The 18557-nt window shown below is 36.8% G+C and overlaps 1 protein-coding gene across 2 annotated transcripts; it reads right to left on the reverse strand.

The window, feature by feature from the left end:
* Nucleotides 1-861: 861 nt before the first annotated feature.
* On the reverse strand, nt 862-16859 carry LOC109002147 (coiled-coil domain-containing protein SCD2-like). 2 transcript variants are annotated; one of them, XM_035684026.1, is made up of 17 exons: nt 16320-16859; nt 15719-15891; nt 14053-14128; nt 13810-13851; nt 13642-13704; nt 11972-12021; nt 11829-11856; nt 5925-5999; nt 5708-5818; nt 5573-5633; nt 4667-4783; nt 4425-4543; nt 4269-4338; nt 2680-2721; nt 2273-2313; nt 1683-1809; nt 862-1600 (listed from the first exon to the last, which is right to left on the reverse strand). In XM_035684026.1, exons 1-17 carry the CDS (start codon nt 16683-16685, stop codon nt 1482-1484), a joined length of 1680 nt encoding a protein of 559 aa, XP_035539919.1. In that variant the 5' UTR covers nt 16686-16859; the 3' UTR covers nt 862-1481. The 2 variants fall into 2 exon arrangements, with proteins under 2 accessions (XP_035539919.1, XP_035539918.1); XM_035684025.1 differs by having other exon boundaries at nt 4425-4546.
* Nucleotides 16860-18557: the final 1698 nt, after the last annotated feature.

Genomic DNA, 18557 nt, shown 5'->3' on the forward strand with positions numbered 1-18557 from the left:
TGGGGTCTTGTATATTTTAGTTGATAAGTTGAAAAACAGTGCCTGCAGCGCGTGCTATGTGCCCTAGACTGCGTGAAAGAGACTGCGCAGAGAGATAGATATCGGGAGGGACCTCAAAAGAGAAAAATATATAAAAATATAAAAGGTGTATTCAACGATTCCGAACTTCCAATGTCCAGTCTACAACGTTCCATCAGAGAGGTGACAAAACGAATTTTCAGACTCGTGCTCTTTTTTTTTCTTCTCTTTGCCTCTCTCTCTCTCTCTCATTTCAGGAAGAGAGGCTAATGCACTCAGAGTTACGTATATACCATTATTTTTAAATATTGTTTATACACTTTAAATTATTTTATATTAAAAAAAATATCACAATCAATTACATCAATAAAGTATATAAAAAATATACAAAAATGACTATGCAGAATTTTTTATTCAAGTAAAAGGGAAGTAAATGAGTAAAATTATAATGAAGTCGGGTAAATAGAATTTGATCTAATCAATTCAAACGACACTTGCGACTCCAACCATGGTGATGAATGGAGACATTTATCTGCTTGACAACTAAACAGTAATTTTTATTTATTTTTTCTCTTTTAATTGGGTCCATTATCCTTGATCGTGATCTGGTCCTTGTGTGTTGTTTTTTTATTTTAGAAGGTCAGTAGGCAACCATTAATTTTACTTTTTTGCCGGAACCATGCCTTAGCCTCTTACATACTTACCATGTGCCAATACTCGCGAGAGTAGAGTCACATGACTCGCATGATCAGACATGCCTTATCACTAGCTCCCACCGATACAACTCTTTTCGAAATGCACTTGCATTTCATAGCAAAAGAAACTGAGTACCCACCCGTCAGAACATTCCATTCCAAAAGGTTTTAAACAAAATATAAAAGGAGGCCCACATAAACAGATTGACAACTACAAAACAGGGCCGGCATTCATCCAACGCCAGCTAGCACATGCTTCTCTCTTTCTTTCCATTCCCGACCAAACAGGGAATGATACAATAATAACCAATTCACTTACGACAAAGAAAGTCTCTCCACGCCTTTGCAGAATTTCCTTGCTTTTTCCCCCTTTATTAAGATGATCTTTGCAGGCTTGATTTTCTCTTTCCATCTCGAAGGCCAAACGTATATATCAATTATTATTATTATTATTTTTTTTTTTTTGGGTTTCAAACATATATATCTGAAGTACTCAACCTAGTCTTTGTAATTTGCCCGATTTATAAAAATTACAAGATTTCAGCTCTATCATTCCGAGGGCTACTACAACTTCTATTCCAGATGTAGGTAGTGCTTACATGTTGATCTTCGGTTGGCAGTAGTAACATGTGGCGCCGACGAGGGAAAAAAACAGGAACATTCGCGAACCAGTTCAAGTTGGCATCCCCCACATCACATACAGGTGAAAAAATGCTCCCAAACTAAAAGATCTAACAAAAATGAATCCGAACATAGCAGACTCTTCAATTATATAGCAGCTTTCCGTGCAATCAAAGAGGAAAGATCTTGGTCGATTTCTTTCCGAGATGCTTCCCAAAGTCGTTGCCCAATCCCCAATTTCCTGAGCTCCATAACACCTTGCCCCACTGAAATGGAAAACATCAGACCAGCAATAATTCATGAGCAGCAGAACTTAACACACCCAAAAAAGAACGAATTAGAAATTACCATCAAATGCATCATGTGAAGTTGGTGAATGGCCACTGCGGTTAATCCAAAACTGAAGACGATCTTTTGCAATGTCCTCCTCTATGCCATGTGCTTTGGCTCTTCTCCAAAAATATGTAAGCCATGCCTGTGCAAATTGTATGCAGAAAAAAATATCAGATTCAGTATTTTAAAAACCATCTCATTTGTATCTGTAAAATCTATAAAAGCGAGACAGACAGCTACTAATCATGAAGATTAATATGTGGAAACCATTTAAATCTTTAAATACTAGCTAACTGATCCAAAATACCTTACAAAAGTAGGTGAAGATGATAAAATGAAACGAGAAGGAAAGCCAGTGATAGGAAATAATGATATTGCATTGAAATTTTCTCTAGAGACCCAAATCGATGGCACAATAAATCAGGACAGAACAAAGTCCATTCAAACATCAGTTGACAGAAGGTGTATACGAAGAAAACCCAAAAACTCCAAGTGTTGGCACAAAAAGCTAGGGATATATATTGCAATAGAAATTTCATGTCAATGGAACATGAATGTGATACAAACATAGTTAATCAAGGAAATGAAAGGAAAAAAGCCCAGACCTCCTTGAATAGAACATCCTCAGACTCCTCTGCGCTTAGTTCTGCAACAAAACGTAGAAACCAATATCATGTGCTCATTTTGACAAAAAATTATTAACGCTACCAAAGCAGACTAACAAATTTAAAACCGCTTAATCTAATTAGTATGGATCTATGATTAAAAATTTAAGGACTCTCAGCACATCAGCTTCAAGTGACTGCAAAATTTATTTATAATCAATTTGTAGCATCTTGGTCCTCTAGAAAAGACCAAGTGATAATTATTAAAAAAAAAAATGGCAATAGGAGTCTTTTGATCGTGGGAATTCCCCATCTTCAATTGATGCTGGCCATAGTTGTTTCCTCAAATCCAGTAGATGGTGCAGTTTCTGAAGCAAAACGCAAGGATATCCCTTAATATGACTTACCAAATGCCTCCATAGACTTGGGATCACTTGGTGATTTAATATCTGAAAACATTAGAGGGGAAAGGTAAGTACATAAAAGTGAACAGGTTTTTACTCAAGAAAATATGGTATCTTGACAAGCTATGTTAAGGATATAAATAATTAAATATACATCTTCCCATCAATTTAAGCTTTTGAGACAAGTAGTGATTTCATATGATATCAGAACAGAGGTCCTGAGTTTGAACTCTAACTCTACACTCCACCCTATTAATTAGATATTTCACGTGTTGAGTCCTATTATTTTGGGGTCAACACGTGAGGATGAGTGTTTAAGGATATAAATAATTAAATCTACCTCTTCCCGTCAGTTTAAACTTTTGAGACAAGTAGTGATTTCACAAGCTAATCCAAAAGAGAGAATACTTGTTAGGTGTCATGCAATCATCACATATCTCTGAGATGGAATGGATAAAATCAATAATAAGACTCCCATGTGTTGTACTAAGAAGTCATACTACTAATAAATGACCATCTTCATGCAGTTACCACGGCAGGAAAAAAAATATTGGGATGGTCGAGAAATGACACAGAAGTACATATGTATACACTTATGAGTACCACTAATACACTGATGGGATGAAAGGTTGAAAAAATTAAGAGACAATTTGGCCCGAGATCTAAAAGAAACCATGGCCCCAGATATTGTCAACCAGAACATGAAAATTAAATTTTTAAAAGAAGACAAGCAACCAGGAAATTTTTTGAACATGACACCATACTGGTAGCAATAAATTATAGCCTCAACATTGAACATGTTATCTCGACCATATTGTATTGGCTGAAAGACAAACTGAAAATAACAACAAACCAATATAATACACAATATGTTGGTGTGTTCCAGTCAAAGGCCATCACAAAGGTACTTATCCCATAAAATAAAATAAAAATATCGTGAAGGTGGTTTTGCCCTGGCATGAGATATTCAACAATATGTATATATACCTCCAATATTCTTCTATCTTGCGTTTCACCAAACATATATTAGCAAGTTTTACATGCATCCGAGCATTTTCCATTCTTGGCTCTGGTATGAGAAAATATTATTCATAGCTATTATCGGTGCAGGCTGACCATGACAAAGAAGAATGACTTTGTCACCCAAGATAGGATTTGCTGCATCCCAACCAAAAATTATGGGCTGAGCCCCATAATGAAAACAAAGAACTATGAACTTGCAAGCAAGAAAAGAATTGACAGGAGCTCAAATGTCTATATACCCAATTAGTTTCTCACTGCCCCCTCCACAATATTGCATATACAAAACTGTTGGAGTAACAATTTGGACAGACTGAAGCAAAAGTGAAAAACAGAGATAACATAAGAACTAGTAATGTAAAATGGCCATTACCACAACTAGATAAGTTTAACCTTATTTTTCAAAGGCTTCTTATAGAGAGGCCGGCCATTGGCAGATCTAGAAGGTGAAAATCCACGACCACATCAAAAAATGGAAAACAAAGAATTTTATTGAACAGCAAAATCTACCAATTACAGCGGGAATCAGAAGGAATTAAACAAAGCACATCACCAGTCTATACAAAGTGCACCTGAAATGGATAGTCGAGCAGAATTTGGACGCCGCTGTTGGGCCAGTGAGAGCACAATGGCTTCCTCAACCTTTAAAATGGCAACCATTAAATATCTCAGTTTATATAGCAGCAGGTAACTGAGAAAGAAACAAGGGTAATTTATTAGAAAAAGACCTTTAAGGAAGCAAGCTCTTTCAACCCCATTTCCACAGAAAGCATACTCTCGATATTTCCTTCCCCAGTTAAATCATTGAAGTCCTGAACTTTGCTCCTTTTCTCAGGATCATCGTTACCTGCTAAACAAAATGATACAACTGTAAGAAAATCTCATCGTGGCCAACACAATGAAAACAACAACAGTTATTACCCGCCATGAAAGGGAAAAGATATCAAAGGGCTGATTAGTGATTACTAACCTTTTTCCCAACCCTCCTCTTTGGCCTTTTGTCCTGCAGAAAGGACAATCTCAAATGGAAGAGGTGCTAAGGATGACCAGTGTTCATACTTTGACATTGCAATATCTGCACAGATACCTACAAATCATGAAAGATATTATGTAAGGTAGGGGAGTCAGACATGATAATGAAATCTATAAACATCCACTTTGAAAAAATAAACAAATAAGGAAAAAGAAAAAGAAGAGTGGGAAAGGAAGAGAGAGATAATCAACATGGAACATTATCAGTACTTTTGTCAAAGGTAAAAATGTTGTTCCCAAAACATCCAGATGGCAACATATTAGCTGCACTGGTTTTAAGGATAAACTTCAGAGTTCATGATATTCTAATAGAAGTGGAAGGATAAAAGAAAAAGGAGTTCTATAATCTATAGGGTTCTCAGCTTTATTGCTCTTTCTAAAGTTGTCCACATAAATGTGAGAGATGGAATTAAGTCATAAAAAAAAAAAATTAAGACAAATGGTCTCAACCCATCTCATCTCAACATCCAAACACCATTCAAACACAAACACTTTTTAATTTCAAATTCTCAACTTTTTCATCTAATCATTACAACTTTCCTAAACTTTCAAACAAAACACAAAAAACAATTCCATTTTTTCAAATCCCAAAACAAAAATAATATTAAAAAATTATATTCTAACAATATTTTAACTTTATAATATTTTTATTCAACTTTTTCTCTCTCCTTTCCCAAAACCCCATAAAACATCTTAACTCAAACCATTTCGCTACTATTCACAAACTATTTCATTACTATTTACATAATTCTCATCTCAACTGTGTAACCAAACGAGGCCTAAAAGTAATAAGAGGATCCTTTTCCTCTCGGATGAATAGAGACATAACATATTCTATGGTTACCATATTTTGCAGCTAAGCCCCAATAACGAGCAAGCCAACACCTCTTAAGAACAACTTCTTCCTGAAAATTGGAAACACCAGATAATCAGTTCCAAATGACAACTAAAAGGCTCCTCAAACAGTGCATGTACAAACCATCTCTTTCTGAGTCAGTGTCATTCTTTGTGTCATCAATCGAAGAGATTTTACTTCAGATTCAGCTCCATGAAGCTGTTTCATAGCGGCTTGAGCCTCATCTTTTGCATTCTAGTTTATGCAAGAAATAAAAGATATTTTACTGAGATAAGTAACGGAAGCAGCAGTGAAAAATTCTCAGAAAATTTGCATATAAAAGGCATGCTAGCATCCTTACAACAGCCTCAGCCTGAAGGGAAACAATTTCCTTATCTTCTCCATCCTTGGGATTTTTTGCATCTTTAAGTGCAGCCTGTGAAAGTAAAATGTCTCGTCAGTGGTAGCTTTCCCTCGAGGGGAAAATGATTTTAACCATTCTCTACTCCTGTGAAAGTAAAATGTCTAGTCAGTGGTAGCTAGATTTTTTTTTTTTTTATAAGTAAAACAAGAATTTATTAATATACCAAATGTCGAATACAGAGAAAATGCCCTAATTATGTAGGCACATTAGAAACTAGGAAAACATGAAGGTCCATGCCATTAAAGTCTATAGCAATGGCCCAAGTACAAAGAGTCCTAACGAAAAACAGTTTAAGCTCCTCTAAAGATCTCTCTTTGTCCTCAAATATCCTCTCATTGCACTCTTGCCATAGACACCACATGATACAGATAGGGATCATCTTCCAAACTGCTTTGATCTTTCTCACCCCACGAATCGAAGCCCAGCAAGCCAATACCTCCAAAACTGTTTGCGGCATAACCCACATTAACTCCATTTTTTTAAACACCTCGTCCCAAAGAGTCCTGGCTATCTCACAGTGTAAAAGTAAATGATTTACCGACTCACCCCCGCTTTTACACATACAACACCAGTCTGCAATAATTATCCTCCTCTTTCTTAGATTATCCGTAGTGAGAATCTTACCCAGCGATGCTGCCCACACAAAGAAAGAGGCTTTGGGAGGAGCCTTATGACGCCAAAGCCTTTTCCAGGAAAACTGTATCTCTGGAACTTGTGTGAGAACCTTATAAAAAGAGCGAACAGAAAACACCCCATTCCTTGCAGGATACCATCACAACCCATCTTCCTGCTGGATGTTTGGACGAACAGAATAAAGGAGGCTATAAAAATCAACAAAACTCTCCATCTCCCAATCCTGTGCCGCTCAGTTGAAATTGATATTCCAATGGATGTTTCCACCTGAGACTTCCATAACCTCCGCCACTGTGGCATCTTTGGTACTTGCAATCAAGAAAAGAGATGGAAATATATCTTGTAGAACATTGTTATTACACCAAGCATCCTTCCAAAATCTGATCTTAGAACCTGTCCCTAATTGCAATCTAGTGTGACGATGGAAGCCCACCCATCCTCTTCTAATATGTTTCCATAGCCCCATTCCAGGAGCTCCTCCAACTTCTCTAGTACACCACCCCTTCCCTAAAACACCATATTTGCTCTCGATCACAGTCTTCCATAAGGCTTCTAGTTCCTTAGTATATCGCCACAATCATTTGCCAAGTAATGCCCGGTTAAACAACCTCAAATTTCTGACACCCAAACCTCCATTGGAGATAGGACAACATACCATCTCCCATTTAACTAAGTGGAATTTGAACTCCTCTCCTAAGCCCCCCCACAGAAACTCTCTCTGTAATTTCTCGAGTCGACCCGCCACACTTGCCGGTAAAGGGAATAATGATAAAAAGTAGGTGAGTAAGTTTGAAAGTGTACGTTTGATTAATGTGATCCGGCCCCCTTTAGACAAATACATTCTCTTCCACCCTGCTAGTCTCCTCTCTACTTTTTCAATCACTGTATCCCAAATTGTGCGTGCCCTCGAAGCTATACCCCAGCGGCAATCCCAGATAAGTCATAGGAAGATACGCTATCTTACAACCCAGTATATCAGCCAGCACCCTTATATCCTGAATTTCTCCAATTGGTACCAACTTCAAAACACAGCAGCAGTGCCTTCATAGTCCTCAACTGGCCTTGATCAGCCTCGCACATGATGAGCGTATCATTTGCAAACAGCAAATGAGAAATAGTTGTACTACTCCTACTAGGCGATCCAATCTGGAAATCACTGATGAAACCATTAGTCACTGTGGCTGAAATCATCCTACTTAGTGCCTCCATAACTATGACAAAAAGTAAAGGGGATAACGGATCCCCTTGTCTCAAACCACGAGAGCTTGGGAAGAAACCCTCTGGATTGCCATTAATCAACACCGAGAAACGTACCGTAGATATATACCATCTAATCCAAAACCTCAACCTCTCTCCAAACCCACACCTACCCAGTAAATAGAGAAAAAAATCTCAATTCACATGATCATACGCCTTTTCCATATCTAATTTGCACATAATCCCTGAATTGCCAGCCTTCACTCTACTGTCAAAACATTCATTGGCTATTAAAGCCGCATTAAGGATCTGTCTACCTTTGACAAAAGCATTCTGTGGTTGAGTAACAATCTTCCCCAATACTCCACTTAACTATTGGCAAGCACTTTTGCAATGATCTTATAAATACCAATTACTAAACTAATAGGCCGAAAGTCTGTGATCTCAATGGCCCCAACCTTTTTAGGTATCAATGCAAGAAAAGTAATGTTGAGACTTTTCTCAAATTTACCTATTGTGAAGAACTCTTGAAAAACCCTCAAAAGATCCACCTTAATCACGTCCCAACACTCCTGGAAAAAACCCATAGAGAACCCATCCGGTCCGGGAGCCTTATCTTTTGCCATCTTCCTTATCACTTCAGAAACCTCTTCCTCTTCAAAAGCCCTCTCCAATCTGGTAACATCCCCAGGATCAATAGTATCAAAAGCCAATCCATCTAAAGTAGGCCTCCAACCCACCTGCTCAGTAAGAAACTTTTCAAAGAAAACGACCACGTGCTCTTGAATAACTTCCTCTTCTCTACTCTCGGCACCCTCAATTCTCAGTACTTCAATGTTGTTATTTCTTCTATGTGAGTTTGCCATTCTATGGAAGAACTTCGTACTTCGGTCCCCTTCCTTCAACCAAAGAGCTCTTGATTTTTGACGCCATGAGATTTCTTCCTGTAGGATTATCCTCAAGATCAGCCTCCAATAAAGTTTTCTGAGCTTGTTCCTCCTCATTAAGTGGCCTCCCTTCTTGCAGTCTTTCTAGCTCCTGAATTTCCATCCACTTTGTATTTTTGTTCTCCTTCACATTACCAAAAGATTGTTTATTCCACTCATTTAAATCCTTTTTTAAGGCTTTCAGTTTGTTAGCAAAAATGAAACTGGTTGTACCTTCAAAATGATACGAAGTCCACCATTGTTTAATCCTTTCCACAAAGCCTTCTGAACTCAACCACATGTTTTCGAACGTAAAATACCTTCTACCATTCTAAATACCTCCACAATCCAGCATAATAGGCCAATGATCCGAAGTTATACGTGCCAAACGCTTTTGCCATACATCCGGGAAATGACATTCAAACTCAGGTGAAATTAAAAAGCGGTCCAAGTGGGACCACGTCTGATTATTTGACCATGTGGCTGGACCTCCTGCTAGCGGAAGATCTAACAAATTCAAATCAAAGATACACTCTAAGAACTCCAGGCTTGATGGCCTCAATCTCCTGCTACTAAGACATTCACTCTGGAACTTAACCACATTGAAATCCCCCCCAATACACCAAGGAAGCTCCCACCAACTCTGTACCCCTGCAAGCTCATCCCACAATACACTTCTTTCAACATCTAAGTTAGGCCCATACACACCTGCAAATGCCCATAAGAAATCATCTGACACACTTAAAAGAACAAGCAACCATATATCTCCCTATGTACTCCTCCACTTTCACTACTACCCTTCTATCCCACATTACCACAACTCCTCCCGAAGCCCCTAAAAAGGCCAAATATACCCAGTCTACATAAATATTGCTCCATAAACTCCGAATAGTCCTCCTACTAATCATCTTCAACTTTGTTTCCTGTAAACATACTATGTCCACCTTCCACTCACGGAGTAAACGTCTAATCCAGAGGCGCTTCTCTACCTCGTTTAGACTTCGGACATTCCAAGATACTATCTTGGGCTTCATTGGGAAACATTCAGCCCCTTCCCCTTTGCCTTATTCCTGCTGGAACTAGCTTCTGAGTTCATTGACCACATCAATCTTTTTAATTTCCGACTTTTCTTTGTGTTCCCCCTCTTTTTTTGTTGATGTCCAGCTTCCATAGCAGTTAACAAGGCTATGAACTGCTCCTCATACCCATCACACTCAATTCCCACAACATGTTGAATTTCCTTTGCTTTTATGAATAATCCAATCTGATGCTTGATCTGGAAAATAGTAACTTAATGGGATAGGATTGCCCATTTTATTATTTTGAAACTCAATCCCCACTGAAAACTCCTCCAAACCACAAGCCTCTGGGATGAACAGTTCGTCTTCCACGGAACGCATAAAATCATCCGAGTCATCCTCAACCTCAGCCAACTCGAAACCCTCATCTGGTTTCCCAGATTCTGTGCCGGGACCAGAAACACCCCAAATTCTGTCTCCATAGGAGAAGAAGCTCGACTTTCGAAAGCTAACAGAGCCTGTTGCGCACAGACCTCTGGTGAAACCTCACCGGCGACCCCCACTGCCTCCATCGGCGTCGTCTATGTCCCCGCGGCCTGACCCCTCACCGTCGGTAGGCTTTCCGGCGCAAATCCGAGACTGAACAGCTCGGTAGAGGATGTTGGGCTAGGGCCCGGATTCTCGATCACCCTAGGTTCAGGTCTAGACCTGTTATTACGGGTTCTGGGCTTAGACCCGCCACTATGGGTCATGGGCTGAGGCCCACAGCTGGGCTTTGACCCGCCACTATGGGTCATGGGCTGAGGCCCACAGCTATGGGCCCTGGGCTGCGACCCGTTATCTTGGGCCCTGGGCTTTGACCCGCCACTATGGGCCCTGGGTTGAGACCCACTATTCTGGGCCCTTGGTTGGGACGGCCCAGCCCCATCAGTCTGCTTGTGCCGACGCCAAACCCATCCCTTTTCCTTTTTATTTTTCTGTTGCCAGATTGCTGCTTTGCTCGGCCTGCTTCTCTTTACAAATCCCTTAGTATTAACAGCCACCTCATTTTCCTTAAAAGAACCAACAAAAGCAACAATTACAGCCATATCTCTCTGCAGGGCACGCAATCGTCCCTGCATTTCCAGCAATTTACGTTGCACCTCCCATGTATCCTGACATGCCACAGAGTCCCTGCCCAGAGTATGGCTCAACGTACCACCACGCCAAATACCCTTTCCTCTGTCCGAGACCTTTGCACAAGCCACCTTCTCCTTCTCAGCTTTCGGAAAAGTTGAAGAAAGAGCCTCCTTATACGACCGCGCATGGGGCTTCAGTCCCCCTCTTCCATCACTCAGATGACCTCCTCCATGAACTCCACCGATATTAAAATCCTCTTTCCTTTGCTCTAACAGTGCCTCCCTCATTTTCCTCCAACCCCATCCATTCTCCCCTTCTAGAATACATAAAATATTCCTTCTCCCCCCCTGATTATACTCTGAGATTTCAACATATCTCCCTCACCTATTAGCACATCGTTGAGCAATAATGCTACTAAAACCATCACAAGTTGCTGAATATACCTCCTTTTTCCCCCTGCTTAGGCTCTCCTCTAACACCTTCCCAAGCCAAAGAATCGAAGAATACCCCAGCATCACCGAGTTCTCTGTTTTCCAGCTACGCTCAGTGACTCTCAAACCACCCCCTCCACATTTTGCTAAGATAAAGCACTTTGATTCAATAACTACTTCTATAAACCGACCCATCATAACCACCACCACCTCAGAATAACTCAGTAAAAACAAACATGGTGATACAAAAATAATACAGAAAGCAAAACGAGAAGAAAAGTGTGCATGTGTACGGAGAGAAAAATTCTAGAGAGAGAGTCTTTTTTTCAACAAAAATAAACAATTTAGTGGTGCTAGATTTTTTTCAAGGGACATATACAAGAGCAACCAATACCTAGGCATGATTAACTAGGGAGAGCTAAAACTTTTTACCTAACATACTCAGAATAAGGAAAATTTTAAGTTTCTCTAATTACCTCTATCAAAATAAAGTACATTGCTAGTTTCTCTTATTACCTCTCTTTGACGCAGTGCAGCCTCCTTTCTGCAGATTAATATAGGGTTATCACAATTACATTAAGAAGAGAACACATGAAGATTACTATGATTTTATTACTTATCAAAAAAAAAAAAAAAAGATTACCATGATTTTAATTCACCTGCTCAAGAGTTTAGCTTCCAAAGATACACCTTCTCCAAGAGCAGCAACCTGAAGACTTATAATTAAGCAGTAATGTTACATACTGAATTTGCAGCATATATCATGTCTTCAAATATTTTTTTTTATAGGTATATCATGTCTTCAAATATGAAATGGCAAAAAAAAGTGTTCTAAATTTCAAATCACCTAAACCTCAAATTTTGAAAAAAGAAAAGGTCCAGCTTGCCCTATGATCTTTAGGAGGTAATTTGTATTTCACAAGGCAACTTAGCACGTAGGCAAAATCATCCATCCTATTGTGCATCAAATGGCACAAAGAATAAAGTATCTTCACATTCAACAATGTACATTGATTGAATCCTGTCTACATCGAGGGAGAAGAGGTTTATGGGAAGGGAGAGCTACCTCCTATTGTGTAGTGACTAGTCAATAGGCCTAATGGGCCTCCAACGTAACAAGGAAACTATAAAAGATTGCCAATTTATTTTTCTTTTAAAACTAATAAAAAAAAGTAATTAAAATTACCAAAAATGTAAAGGAATGTCCCGCCTTAAGAATGAGCGACTATCGGCTGGTTCTCCCAAATAGTTAATTGTATTATCAAGTAATGTTAAATCATCAATCCCAAGGGCCAAAACCATGAGCTAGTGGAAAAAATAAATTTAACCATTTAATTTATATTTTAATACTCCCATTCACGCGTTAGCTAGACTCCATAATATGTGGGTCCCACATGTGGAATATTTAATTGAAATGGGGTGAAGCATGAAGTCAATGTTTCAAACTCTAAGGAGAGGTTTGGATTCAAAACCCACCTCAACTCATCTCATCTCATCATTACAACTTTCTCAAATTCTCACACAAAATATAATAAACAATTCAACTTTTTCAAATCCCAAAACAACTTTCCCAAAGTTCCACACCAAATATAATAAATAATTCAACTTTTATTCTACTATTCACAAACCATCTCAACCTATCTCAACTCATCTCTGAATCCAAACATCTCCTAAAGCTCTAGTATGATACAATTTTAAATCAACAATTATCTCAAAAGTTTAAAATGGTGGAAATAAGTAATTTAACTATTTAATTTATATTCTAACAGATAATAATTTATCGTAAAAAAATATAGATATCAATGGTTTTAAGGTTTAACAGCAATGGAGGAGCTATGAAAATGGAAAGAGCTTACTTAGGATATGACTACTTTCTGTCATCAATAGTATTCTTATTTACCGATTAAAAAAAGGGGCAATGGAACATGCTTACAGCTAACATTGTAGGAAAGGGGTGAATGGGTGGAGAATATAATTGGATGAACTGCGTGAGTCAACCCCAAGTCCTGCACATGATGGCAGAGCAAGTAGGCATGCACATGCTATCACCATTCTTAATTGAATTTTAAATGGCCTTTGAAATTCAGTGAGCTTAACATTACATGATATAACATTGTCAACTTCTGATTATGTTACAATACAAAATTTTATCAAGCTCTTCTCCTAAGACCTGTCAAGATTACGCAAAGTATATAAGCCTTTAACCATGTAAGGGGACCCATAAATGAGAAGTTCTTCCAATAAGAAACAAAGTACACCCTGGACACTTATAAAAAAAAAAAGTACATCCTGGACATTATGCCATACAGCATGAAGCCAAAGCAAGTACCTGTTTCTCAAGCTCCTTAACTCTGGCTTCTGATTCTTCACATCTCTCTTCCTCGAGTCTAAGCTGTACATCAAATTTCAGAATATGGTTAACTACTGATAAGTGAATTAGAATGTACAGAAAAAAAAAAAGTACTTTGTCGGGGAAAGATAAGAAGCAACATCGCACCTTCTCAAGAATATTCTCATTCTCTTCTTGTAGCATATCAAGCTGTAAGGTGAGAAGTTAATTTCAAGATAAAAGGCAAACTCTTCATGGATAACAAGACTTTTTTTGTAGGTATCTAAATAAAATACTCACAACACTTATTCAGCTCTATACATCTTTGATAAGCAATTTTTTTTTTATATGGAGTTCCATACATAGGAAGCGCACATGCACAAAAAAAATAAATTCATGCAGTTCACATACTTCGTCACGAAGTGCAGAAGCATCACGTTGATCTCCAGAATCTCTAGATTTAAAATGTTCCATATCTGATGAGAATCTGCAATACAAGCCATAAACCACCTCCGACTTATCACAAATTACATAAAATTTAATGAACTGTTACATAATCTGAAGCATACATTATTTAATTACACACTAGTAGCCCTCATATGCTGAGATTATATCAGCTGCAGAGACCATGCATATGAAGATGCCGGGTGTTGGAGATAATAATATTATCTTGATTTGATTTTCATAATTATCAAATCACTTTGATTTGATATTTTTTTTTATTTGATTTTCATAATGATTAAGATATTTACCTTGTCTCATCTCAATGTAATTTCCCTATAAATAGAAATTTATGCCTTGTATTCAATCACAATTAAGAATAGAAAAATGTAGCCTTCAAATTCTCTCACTCTCTTTTTTTTTTCATTATTTATTTTATATTTTCTATCATGGTATCAGAGCCATTGGCTAACGCCAGGCTTGATCCTATGGACTATTTTTTTTTAAATTCTTCCGCTAGATTTACCTCTCACAAAATTTTCATTACCGTTCAATTATTTTCGTATCAAATCCATGTATTTGGAGTATCTTTATTAGTTGTGAGCTTTCTTATTAGGTTTTGGTCTGTTGTGAACATTGTTTGAAGCCCCATATTCATTTTTGGCCTTCTAGTTTTGGTCCTATAGTTGACCAAGGCCATATGTAGCCCATAGACGACTCAATCTTTCAGCCTATGGTTATCCCTTTATTGGTTTTGGCCCATTATCAACCCATTGTTGGCTACAACTCCAGATTTGATATTCCAACTGACAGTCACTTCATCACCAACGCCATTTTCAACATCTCATCCACAATCAATCAACAGATATGAAGGCTATACTCAAATTTCAAACTCAAGATTTCAAAGTTCTTCACTTTGAGTTTGAGAGGAGATGTTGGAGATAATATCGAATCAAGAATTTGATTTGATATTATCTTGAATTGATTTTCATAATTATCAAATCACTTTGATTTGATATTACCTTGATTTGATTTTCATAATGATTAAAATATTTACCTTATCTTATCTCAGTGTAATTTCCTTATAAATAGGGATCTATGCCTTGCATTCAATCATAATTTAGAATAGAAAAAATGTAGCCTTAAATCTCTCTCCCTCCTTCTCTCATCTCCATCTCCTTTTCTATTGTATTTTATTTTCTATCATTAGGAACTTAAGATTTACATTGTTGGTTTGATAAGGTATGTTGCACATAAATAAAAAGACCTAGGTTCACAAGGAAGATAATGGCTTCCTAAAGTTGTAGGTGCATTTATTACTTATCAAAGAAAAAAAAAGTTCAGGTACATCTACGACACAATTTTTTTTGTGTGTATTTGTTATTGTACTTAGCATTTGATAGAGTCCCATTCTACAATTATACAAACTAAAGACCGAGACGATTAAACAAATATGAATCATCAATACAGCATAACATTTTTAAAAATATTAAGAATAGCATTATTTGCCAGTCCGGATGATCCTATCATCCTTAACATTCTATGTGTATGGAGTTTTAGGCAAGAAAATAATCAAATATTTCCTCTTTTATCTTCTTTTCTTGACTATTTTATAATGATGTAAACATGTCTACACCTTTTTTTGAGTTGCATAATTTCAAGAGGCTCTCCTGGTGGCAGAGAAACCGCACTCCTCAATGGTGCTTTATTTGGTGGTACCGATGGCACCGCTGCACGAGACAACATTGATGGCCCTCCAGCTGACGTCAAGCGAACTGATGGAGTTTCCTCCACAAAGTTCCGAGCCAACTAATTAATAAATATGAGAAAAATCCAATCAGCCTTCTACTGTGCTAAAGCCCAAACCTTCCTCCAAAAACCATTATGTACAAGACGACTAATGAACTCATGGAAAATCTCAGAACCTGCTCTAAATTCAACGTGTGAGCTTCATAAAACACATTTCTTATTTTCTAAAAAAAAGGTAATCATAGTACAGATCTCTAAGTGAAAACCCTCGGATAGTAAACTCAAGCTCAATATGGTACAAAAGATAAATGATTAACTGAAAAAAAAAAAAAAAAACAAAGCATAACGCAGTGTAGTATCAAATCTCAGGTATCCAGCTCAAGTAAGATCAACACTGTAACGCATCAATCTCGAAATTACACAATCTCGTTGCAAATCAACTAGCAGTAAAAACACGGTTAGAAATGGAATCTAGAGCTCGAAATTACCGCAGGTGAAGGAGATCTATTGGTCCTGATAGACGTAACCTCGGGCCTTTTAGTAGCGTTGGTAGGGCTGTTGACGGTCCTCGAGAGAGAGATAGGAGGAGGAGCACTGTAACGGAAGCCTAGGTCGTCCTCGTCTTCGTCGTCGTCCTCGTCGGCGGTGGTCTGGGAGGCCATGACCTGAGCGAGGCGCTGAGCCGCGGCTTTGGCGGCGAAGTTCTGAGTGCGCTTGACGGTGGAGAAGGAGGTAGCGGAGGAGGAACGCGCGTGTGGAGGCCGCGAGGGGGATGACTGGTTAGAGCCGGTGGTACTGGACTCGCTGCTCCATTGCCGGACGTAGACCGGGCTGTCAGTTGGTTTCCGGTCCATAATGAATGCGCGTGAGCTTTGTAAACCGAAAACGAGTGAAAATGCCTATATCCTCTTGTAATTATGTAATCGGCAATGAGACTTGAAGATAGTGTGAGGTACTGTGCCTGCGCGTCTTTGTTGGAAACTTCGCTGTTTGGACTCTCGGAGAGGAAGGGAAAGACAAAGCGCAGATTTTCCCGTAACTACCTACGTGTGATCCTTTCGTCTGTTTTCACATATAAGATATTTTTAATTAAAATTAAAAATTAAATAAAAAAATTATTAAAATATATTTTTTAATATTATTTTTATTTTAAAACTTAAAAAAATTAAATTATTTATTTTATTTTATATAAAAATTTAAAAAAATTATAGATAAAATAAGTTGAAATAAGTTATGAAAACAAACAAGGCTAAAGCATACTAATGAGAAGTGACATTTGTGAGATTTGGCATTGTTTGCATTCAAAATCCATATCATCTCATCATTACAATTTTTTCAAATTTTAAAATATTTTTTCTAAATTTTTATATAAAATATAATAAATATATTTTACTATTCATAAATTATCTCAACTTATCTAAACTCATCTCTGAATTCAAACCACTCAGGTTTCTTTGGAAAAAGTTTTATTTCAAAAAGTTTTATTTCATTTCATTTCATTTCATTTCACTTTATATCATTTTTAAATTTCATTTAAATATAAATACTTTCAAATTAATCATTACAATTTTTTCAAACTAATCATTACAACTTTCAAACAAAAAATAATTCAACATTTTCAAATTACAAAAAAAAAAAATTATATTAAAAAATTATATTCTAATAATTTTTTTACTTAATAATATTTTTTATTCAACTTCTTCTCTCTCATTTCTTAAAACTTCACTACTATTTATAAATTATCTTATTATTATTCATAAAATTATCATCTCATCTCACTCCCCAAATATATACTTTAATACCATCTAGCAATACTTGCAGTACTATCTTACTATTCCTATATCACACATAATTTTTTATCTTTTTATTTTTTTTCTTAGTAAGTATGTGGTGTAGGAATGATAAGTATAAGAACCTAATTAATTTAAAAATAAATAAATAAAAATAAGTGTAGTATGTGATATATGATATAATGGACAACAAAACTCATAAAGATATAATCCACAGCTTACTCCAAACTAAATTCTCTTATTTTAATTAATATTTGATATGTCAAAATAAAAAGAAAAGATAAATAATCGTCTGATTAGAGCATTCACATCTCATTCCCCATAAGATTTCCTAAATTTTAACTAAAATACATCATTCCTTAAATTTTATACCAAATTTTACCTATATTCAAAAAATCTCATGCATCTCATTCCCTATCATATTAAAATAAATTTTTCTCATTTATTATTTATTACTTTTTTTCTCACTTCTATTTTTATTCTTAACTACTACATTTTTTGTATTTTTCCTATTCTTTTCAAAAATCACATTTTTTGTCTTTTCTCTAACGGTAACTTTTTTTTATCTTCCCGGTAACATTTTTTATCTTTTCTTTAACGGTAACATTTTTTCGTCTTATTGTAACGGTAACTTTTTCTTTTTATAAATAGGCATTTTTATTACAATCACATTCTCCTGAACCTAATTCCTATTTCATCTTACAAATTTTCAATTTTCGACTTTATCTTCTATTCATTTCATCAAACGGCTCGTTCGTTCTTCAACAAGTTATTGTTTAACTTATCTTCTGAAGATGAGTTGAAAGTTGTTCTTAATGACTATGACAGATCAACATCCCGATGTGGTCGTAATCGGCAATATCGTAAATATATTCAACATGATCATATTCAAGGGCATGAACAACTATTTCGTGACTATTTTGTAGAACCACCAGT

The sequence above is a fragment of the Juglans regia genome, chromosome 13 (assembly GCF_001411555.2).
Source record: "Juglans regia cultivar Chandler chromosome 13, Walnut 2.0, whole genome shotgun sequence".
In the NCBI taxonomy this organism is placed as follows: domain Eukaryota; kingdom Viridiplantae; phylum Streptophyta; class Magnoliopsida; order Fagales; family Juglandaceae; genus Juglans; species Juglans regia.